Source organism: Pteropus vampyrus, unplaced genomic scaffold (genome assembly GCF_000151845.1).
Source record: "Pteropus vampyrus isolate Shadow unplaced genomic scaffold, Pvam_2.0 Scaffold24, whole genome shotgun sequence".
In the NCBI taxonomy this organism is placed as follows: Eukaryota; Metazoa; Chordata; class Mammalia; order Chiroptera; family Pteropodidae; genus Pteropus; species Pteropus vampyrus.
Window position 1 is genome coordinate 10,566,464 of NW_011888805.1, and position 9,302 is coordinate 10,575,765.

Sequence of the window (9,302 nt, forward strand, 5' to 3'; positions counted from 1 at the left end):
ATGAAATCGTCACACAAGTGTTATAGCAATACATATGTGCACGCACACACACACACACACATAAACACACGCGTGCGTGCACACACACACACACACACACTTCTGCAGTAAACCATTACCATCCATTAGGAAAGCTTTTGCTGATTCTCCAAACAGAACCGATAGCTCCCTCTTCTAGCTCCCCATATCTAACTCAAGTTTCTATTCTAGTGCCTAAAACACCTTGAAACAACTTCATTCACTGGCCTTACACCCATGTATCAGCGATCTTCAGGTGTATGTTCATTTACTCTTGAAAAGAATTTTGAAAAGCTATGCTCTCTCTATACTTTTTAGAATTGATGTCAAAAATAACAAATTTCAATTTTAACCAAAGATGTAATAATGTTCTGTGTATTTGTGAATATTGTATCTTTATATAAAATTATATCACTGTTATGTATTACATTCATCTAAGGGAATCTAAACACCTATGGCATTTAATGCCCATGTATCTCCCACTGAAAAAACACATGAATAATTATTTAAGTTGGAAATATTTTTGCAAATTAATTAATTAATTAAATTGAATAAACGATTTAAATTTTTTCCCCCCATCTACCTCTCCCCTTCCCCCTCACCGTTACCCTTTGGTGACCACTAGTCCATTGTCCATGTCCATGAGTCTCTGTTTGTTTGTCCTGTTCATTTGTTGCTTTTAGGTAATATCCCACATATAAGTGATATCATGTGATTTTTCAACTTTTCTGTCTGGCTTATTTCACTTAGTATGATTATTTCAAGGTTAAGTTGGAAATTTTAAATTGATTTTTCCCTCTAGAACTTATATTTCTATTCTATTTCCCTATAGAATTTTAATATAATATATTTTTATGTATGAAATCCTTTTATTGTCACCCTATCACATTTCTCTGCAACAAAAATAAGTATATAAATAAGTATATAGCAAATTTTCCTAACATTAGGCTCTAGGTAGTGAATATTTTTCCAGCTTGAGTTTACAATGCAATTTTTATTAGTAACTAAGTGATCAAAATACATGTATAGTACAAATTTGGGAAAAAAATCATTTGCTTGAGAATAAAAATTTATTGGCAATGCATCCACTTATAAGATGGCCGGGAGAGTTACAATACCTCAATTATAGAAGATTTCCTTTAGAATTTTTAGTTGTTCCTTTGGCGTTTTTCACATAGGGGCAATATGCAATATGAGTAAGAACTACGTCTTTCTTTTGTAAAATGGGAACAGGGTGATTGTGAAAGAGGAGTAGAAAAGTAGAACTGGCTTGACTGCCCTGCAAGTACATTCCAGGCAGGTCAGCTTAAGGACCTGAAAACGGATTCTGTTAGCACCATTCACGCTTGTGTCCCCCTTGAAAAGTCTTCATGCATCCCTATGGGCACACACGCCTAGTCTGAAAACTGCTGCCATACATGGTTGCCATTGAGAGCAGGGAGCATATCTTATTCATCTTTGTGCCCCAGTATGTGGCACAGTGCCACTTAAATAAGTAAATATTTGTTGAATGGATACTGAGTAATTAATTTCCGAAAACTAAAAGTTCAGTCCTGCAAAAGTTTAAGTAACTGCCAAAAGAAAAAGAGTCCTGTTAAATTTTTGGTCAATAGCTGATAGAAGCCAGACTTGGGATCTTCCTGTTGTGAAATCCTTAGACTTAGGCCAAAGCCAAATGGGTTTAAAAATTATTATAGCAATGGGCTCCCTCCTACTGCTCATTCATAGACAACCAGGATCAGGTAAATGACCACAGAAATGACATATCAGATAGAATTTGTTAATTATAAGATAAAAATAAAAACATTATAAAGACTTTTTCAATCAATGCTTCTCATTCTTCATGGTGTATCCTTGATGTAGGGTAGCAAGAATGTAATAATCAGCAGGAGTAGCTACTAAGTGGACAGTAGGGGTGCATGCCTTGACTTGGTGTTCTCCCTGGTCTGTGATTTTGGCTTGGCTTGTCAGATTTCCACAATGGGTCTCTGTGTGTACTTGCTGATGCTAATAGTCCCGATCTCTCAGTGTTACTTAGGTTCTGTCTTTCTTGCTGTATGCATCCACTCTGTGCATCCATCCATCTTTCCATCCATCTGCTCATCCAGTAAATCTCACACCACCCAACAAGTATTCACTGAACACCAGGACTATGCTGGATGCTGAGGATACAACAGTGAGTGAGGTGGGTGCCCAGAAGCTTGCAGACTATGGGGGATATGAACATCTAATCAGGCAGTAATAGAGGGTTGTGAAATCACATAGGATGGGCATGGAAGATGGACTTTCAAAGAAAAAGAAAGCTTTTAAGGGGAAGATATGTCCAAGTTGAGATGAAAAGAATGCCTGAGTTAGAGAGGAGTCAGTTGGTACAGGCAATGTAGAGGGAACATATTGCATTAAAATAGGCAGAATGAAGAGTATGTGTGTGAAGACCTTATAAGCAAGGGGGCACTTTACATCTTCCCTCCCTGTTGTATTTTTTATCATTAGAAATGATTGCTTTCTAATATACTACATAGTTTACTTATCAATTTTCTGTTTCCCCTGGTAGAATGTATTCATCTTCTGTATTCCCAGTACCTGGCAGGTATTAAGCAGTCAATAAGTATTTGTCGAATGAATAAAGGAATGAGTGATAGGTTTGTGAATCTGAAAGAAGTTCAGATTGGATGATGTACAGAGGCCTAGCTGAGTAATGGTGGGAACTGAACCCAGAAAGTGTAACATGGTCAGATCATACCAGGGTTTATAAACTGTGTTAAGCCATTTGGACTTAATCCTGAGGGCAATGGGATTTTAAGCAAGTGTCTATGGGTCCGATTTGAGTTTCGGGAAACTTATTCTGGCTACAGAGTGGAGGAAAGGTTGGAGCTAGGCCAGGCCAAGTGCAGACAAGACCTGTTGTTGATGCCTTGAACCAGGTGAGCAAGAGGGAACCTGCTGGTGTTCCAGAGGGAAAGGCCAGAGATACCTGGATCTTCACTAGCAGGGGGGTGGCTCTGTGCCTCTAGACTCATCTGGCTTTCACAGTGGCTCAAAGAGCAATATCAGCAAAAGATAGATTGAAAAAAAAGAAAATCATCAGAAATGCTCATGGAGATCAAAACATAGGATGAGAAGATACCACTCGAATATCCGTTAAAATCCCAGTTTTGTTTTGGAATCTCACGTTGGACATCACTACATCTGTCTACCTTTAAGAAGCATCAGTTTAACAATTTTGCATTATCCCAATGACAGTGTATTTTAGTGTCTTGGACTCTTTATACTTATAGTTTTAAGAATAATCTTCATCTTAAAGTTGAGAGAGTAAATATCTACTTTTGTGGCAACAAAACCCATTAGAAGTTTAATTTGGAAAAAAATAAAACCCTTAAAACCCCTATGGCAAATCTTTTATTTCTCTGTCTGAATTGTCAAGTACTATCCACCCTAAGAACAAAACGACCCCTTTGTTCCCGAATAACAACACATCTGGCATTTAATAAACCACCAACACAGGTTTTCAAATTAAATCAAGAGTCTATTTGTCAAAGCAAATCTGGCAGAGCAGATTTTGCTATCATACGAGGCAGCTTTAAACTGTTAGTTTTTTCCCTATTTATTGGATACTTTCATTGATTTAAATACTCAGGATGATGTTGATAAACTGAGTCTGGTGTACAACGGGAATCAGAATTAATTACATCTTTTCAACCAGAGGATCCAGGAAGAAAAAACAACAATAGGAACATAGTCTGTGTTTTCATTCTTAATTGCTTACAAAACAGAGAAGCAAGACTCCAGGAGATAATGAAGTGGCCGAGTTCTTCCCTAACAAGCCAAGGGGTCTCCTTGGTAACACTGCTTGAGCCCCAGCCCTGGAGGTCTCGGAGGAATTGAAGCTCCCTGAGTTCTAATCAAGACCTTGGTCCTTGAAGAAACTACAGTACTGCCATGTTTACTGCCTGTTTGAAGATAATCCCTCAGTTGTTCGATCTACATCTTCCCGTCACTGCTCTGAGAGCAAAGAGCCTGGACATCAATTGCTGTCCAAGGGGCAGGCCTGAGTTCAGATCAGGGTCGTGGACATGCCATGTGCTAGCCACCTCACCATGAACAGTGGGAACTTCATAAAGCAAGAAATCAAAATTTGAGCCTCCTTTTTACAGTTTTCACACTACTTTCCAAAAACACCTTTCTTGTTGCAGAAATCATGAGGTTATGTATAATATTTGCAGTTGCTTGTTTGAGCAGAGGTCATAGGACCATGTGGAAGGAACGTTTCTCCTGATTCTGTTACCTTCCTATTTATGGTTCAGAGTCATTAAGATTAAAAGTTGGTTAAAAATGCTGACCTCCTCTAAATGCTTGTAGTAAATGACTAAGAAAAATGATTATATACTTAGGCAAGACAGTATTAAATGTAATGAATATAATGTTTCATGGAACAATTATCATTTAATTCATTAGGTTGCTGTCACTAGTTAGTATATAGTTGGACTCTATCAAAATAAATTAAACTTTAAATTGAACATAAAATGATTCCTTCTGCAATTGTAATAACTAATATCATATCTTATTTAATGCTTTCTTTGCCTAATTGCTGAGCCCATGTGTGTAGGGGGTTGCACGGTGGAGGGACAGAAGATAAATTCTGGGTACTATATCTCACATGCTCCTTTCTTTCTTAGTCCACCACGGACACCTGGACTGCTTCCAGTCTGATCAGAGAGGCGCCTGGTGGAAGTGCCTTTATTACCTTCACTTTGAACTTGGGTTGGCAGTTCGGCTAGTGAGTCTGGCCCAGACAGCAGACAATGAGAGAGAGCCTTCTGACCCAGCCTTCACTCCAGCTGCCCTGGCTCTCTCCTTATCTCAGGGCAGAAGCACAAGCTGAGCGTTATTCATTGATCTTCTTATTTATTAGAACTAGAAGAGCACAGCCAACAAAAGGAGGGAGAGGAAGCCCTCTTTCATTTATCTCATTTATAGTAAGTCTGGATTGTAGCAGTCATGCACAGGGTGTTCTCAGAGTCACATAATTCCTGGCACATCCTCTTTAGTGTATTCCCGTTAACCAGATGTGTGTGCATGTATAATTTTTTTGTATACACACACGCACACACACACACACACATACACACACATACATACACACATATATTCACAATATATTGTGTAACATATATAGCATATATATATTTCACTCATCATAGTTTTTAATATTTTCTAAATCTATAACTTATTTTAAAATGTGAGTGTACATTATGGACCCTCTCCCTAGAAAAATGTGCACAGTATATCCTCTGAAAATCTGCATATAGTTTTCTGAAAACTCATGCATGTCTCAACAAACAGGCCCTTGGTAGGCTAAAAAAGCTACATTTCCAAAGATTTTTAAATATCATGTGTTGTTAATAGTCTCGCTCAGCTTATATGTTATGTAACATGATTTTTTTCTTCTTGAAATTGAAAACCTGAAGAGTTATGCCAGTTTCTCATTTACGGCTGGGTCAGAGTAGAGATTTTCTGACCTAGCTCATTTCTGTACAGCTAATATATAGTTTCTACAAAAGAGAGACCGTATACTTAATCATAATATGCCCAAGACACTGATCTGAGAGCAGGGGCTGTCACAGCAGGACTATGCTCAGCTAAAGGCTGTAGGGACAGTCCATTTTCAGTTACTCTGGAGTTGTGGGTTTTAATTCCCAAAGTACATCGGCTTGTGCTTCCTCTAATGCCCTCTTCTCAGCTCTGCTACTAAAAATGTTATACTTCAAGGCCCACTTTACACCATTCTTCCTCTATGAGGTTTTTTTTTTTTCCTGCCTAGAACTATCTGCAGAATCAATTTCTGTCTTCCCATCCCATTTTGTTCATAGAGTGTTTATCAAGTCTCTCCCACTTTAATCCTCTTGTCCCCCTCACTGTAGTAGAAGGATCTAGAGGAGAGCTCTCAGCTTCCTGCACACAGTAGGTGATTCATATGAGTTTTCGAGGCAGGCACTTTAACTCTGGAGACAGAAGACTTGACTTCTAATCCCAGCTTTGCTATTAATTAGCTGTTTATTTTTAGCAAAAACACTTGAATTTTCAAGTATCGATTTTCATTTTTCTGTAAAGTAGGTATGATAATAGTACCTGCATAACTGGGCTATTATGAAGATTAAATAATATAATACATAGAAAGCACTTATCACAGCATTGGAATCATAGTAAGTGTTGAATAAAGGTCAGTTACATAATTTGTTAAATTGAATTTTATGGGGAATTTATATTTTTGGAGTTTCTTCAGATAGTAAATATTGGTATATAGCCAAATGTTAAAGGCATCATAAATTTTTCGACAGAATTGAAATCTCATGTTATTTTCAGTTTCTCTTAACAATTTTTACTTTTAATATTAAAGTCCCAACTTGACTGATAAAATCCTGGCCAACTCTAGGATATCAGAAGTAACTTTATGATATTGTGTGATACTGGTTTGCCTTCAGCACTGTCTCTATAACACAAAGATGTAGTTCTCTAGCCTCCAAGAGACCTTAAGACCAGTTGAGCAGGGGCCTGATGAAGACAGTATCTTGAATGTGGTTTTTGAGTCCTATATCCCAATTTCTGTCTAGTCATTATCAAAAGGATCCTTCTCTTTCCTATCAAAGATCAGGCCAGACAGTGCAGATGCTGATAAATCCACTGCTGGAAAAAACAATAGCTCACCTTATTATAGTAACATCTTTGATACAAAGAACAACACAAGTTTTTACTCTTCAAAGACTTTTAAAAAAGTTATATCTATATGAATATCTTTAACTAACTCTTCAAGCCTTTTTCAAACTCGAATTACATTTTCTTGGATTTTGCACATTTTAAGCATCTGATTTTGAACAAATGTTTGAGGGCAGAGATTATATTTTTATTCATCTTTGTATATTGATGATATTCTAGATTCTAGTATATCATCCAAAATATGCAATAAATAGTTGCTGATTAAAAATACATAAGACTACGTCGCACTGAAAAGGCTGCAGAATTTGGATATATTGGAATGTTTATTTTTAACAAAGAGATTAAAATAAAAAACATTAAAAGTGATTTGCACTTCAAATTTTGAGTAAGGACTCTATTTCTTGGAGAACATTTTTAATATCTAAAGAAGATATATTGGAGTACTTGTCTTTTGAGAATCGATTTTTGTTAATCAGCAGTGAGCACTTGATTCTTCAATATAGATGAAATTCTACACTTACTTTCTCATTTTTATGTTTTTAACATCTGGCGTATTTCTTTCTGACTTGCTATCTAAATGTGAATTCATGATGTGTTTTATATATACCACATGTCAAAGTACAATTTTATGATGCTCATTTTTATATACAAATTAGCCAGTAGCAGTAGATACTCTCTTAAACTCCATTGATATGATTTATTTGATGATGAGAAATCAGAATTATGTAAGCATTTACATTAAATGGGAATGAATAAAGTAGCCAATCTTGTTGATTGATTTTCTTTGTCTATCAAAAGACATTTGAAAAAGTCAGAATTGATGGGAATAGAAAATCTACTTGGGGGCTCTTGGTCCAGTCATTCATTTTTTTCTCTAGTCAAATGTCTATGTTTTTCTCAAGCAATAAATTTAGCTTCTGAGATGGTTTACAAAGCTTAATTTTAGTTTTTATTTATCTTTGTTTAGTTTTCAGCTCACCACCAAAATATTTTCTTAGTTCTGTCTTCCTATTCTTTCTCTATGGTCATATGTATCCCAGCTCCAGGTGATAGTCCAAGAGAGTCCAGTGCTGAAGTACATACCAGGTAGAGCCATAAACTTGGGAATATCAGTAGCTACCTATGCCCAAAGCTAATCAACTGGATAGAGAAGGCTTTAACAAATGTTCTAATGCTGCTTTATCGGAAATAAAGGCAACATCTTTTAGGATACAGCTGTTTTTTGAGGATCTATCAGGAGTTCTTTCAGCACTGATTTTTTCAAAAGATCTACTAAAATTGAGATCAATAATTCCCTCATATGCGATAATTTTGTGACTGACAACCAAAGGTCTCCAAACAATCATGTTGAAAATTCTGGAAGTAATTCGTTTATGATATAGGTTTTAATATTCAAAACAATATCATAGGTAAAAGTTCTCCAGGTCAACTTACTCATGTTGTTGAACTATTTTATAACAACAGTGTATACTTATTGTTTTTGATAACATACCTCTGATTCAGAGGTAATAAAGTTCAGAGATGGCCCTAGAGACATAAGTCTGAATTAAGATCACACCTGGGAAGTATCATTTATAGAAGTCTTACAAGGACTGGCTTCAACTGGCCATTATATATGAGATAGTTTCCAGGAAGACAGAGTCTCAGACCATCAGAGAGTAGGCTCGGGGATCCTGCTTGACTTCGAACAGTTTCAAACCTGCTTTGGAGCAAATTGAATTCCTTAGATATCCTTGTAAACCCATTTAATCTTTCTTGGGGGATATACTTGACCTATTTCAAACTCGTGTTCTTTGCTGTAGTCATTACTGAGGCTGACCCTGAATGAAGCTGTCTCCAAGGGAAGATTCAGGCTCCAGCACTGGGCCCTAAAGCAGTTGGCCAAACTGTGTCTGGCTCAACATTGAACTCTCTTACCTGATAAAGATTGGCAAGGTGGTGGTTAGTTTTGATCAAAAATGGCTGGTTCACCCCTGGGTGGTCAACATCGTGTGCTGCTGCAGCCAGCAGTCCAAGCATGATGTCCAGAGGTGTGAGGAAGCTGGCGAGCTGTTAAAAAAAAAGCATATTGGGAAATCAATGGGTGTATTTTCATAAATAGGTTAGCATTTGTTTTGGCTAAATCAAATCAAATGAATCATCACTGTATTGTTCAGGCTTTTCATCCAGACCTCTACCCTCTGAAGTAGTCAATGAGGTGACAGTCAGATGGAATCTCAAGGAAAAGAAAGGACTGTGCGGAAAGCAATTAAGTGAGTAAAACTGTGTGAATCATTCAGGCACCCTCTCCTTCCTACTGCCACTCTGTTGCCTTTTGCTCTGTTTTCCCTGCTATGGTAGACAGGGAGAAGGCAGAGCCTGAAGTCAGCCTTGTTCCTAGAGAAAGCAGTAAATGAAGGAAAGAGTTAAAACTAAAATGAGGCATGCATTAAAAAAAATCATTTGTGTATTTCAACCATTTGCTATATTGTTGCTACTTCTTTGAAATATAAAATCAAGAATGGGCTGAGTCACAAAATTTGCATATTTCTTCAAGTGTAGTAAATAGTGGGGAAATGTGTAAGCATCTG

At 37.0% G+C, this 9,302-nt stretch overlaps 1 protein-coding gene across 1 annotated transcript in view; it reads right to left on the reverse strand.

The window, feature by feature from the left end:
* Positions 1-9,302, reverse strand: part of PDE7B (phosphodiesterase 7B) — a 38,600-nt gene that overhangs the window by 22,485 nt on the left and 6,813 nt on the right. The window contains exon 5 of the mRNA XM_023528391.1: positions 8,650-8,781. Coding sequence (XP_023384159.1) covers positions 8,650-8,781 — 132 coding nt within the window. The remainder of the gene's footprint in view (positions 1-8,649; positions 8,782-9,302) is intronic.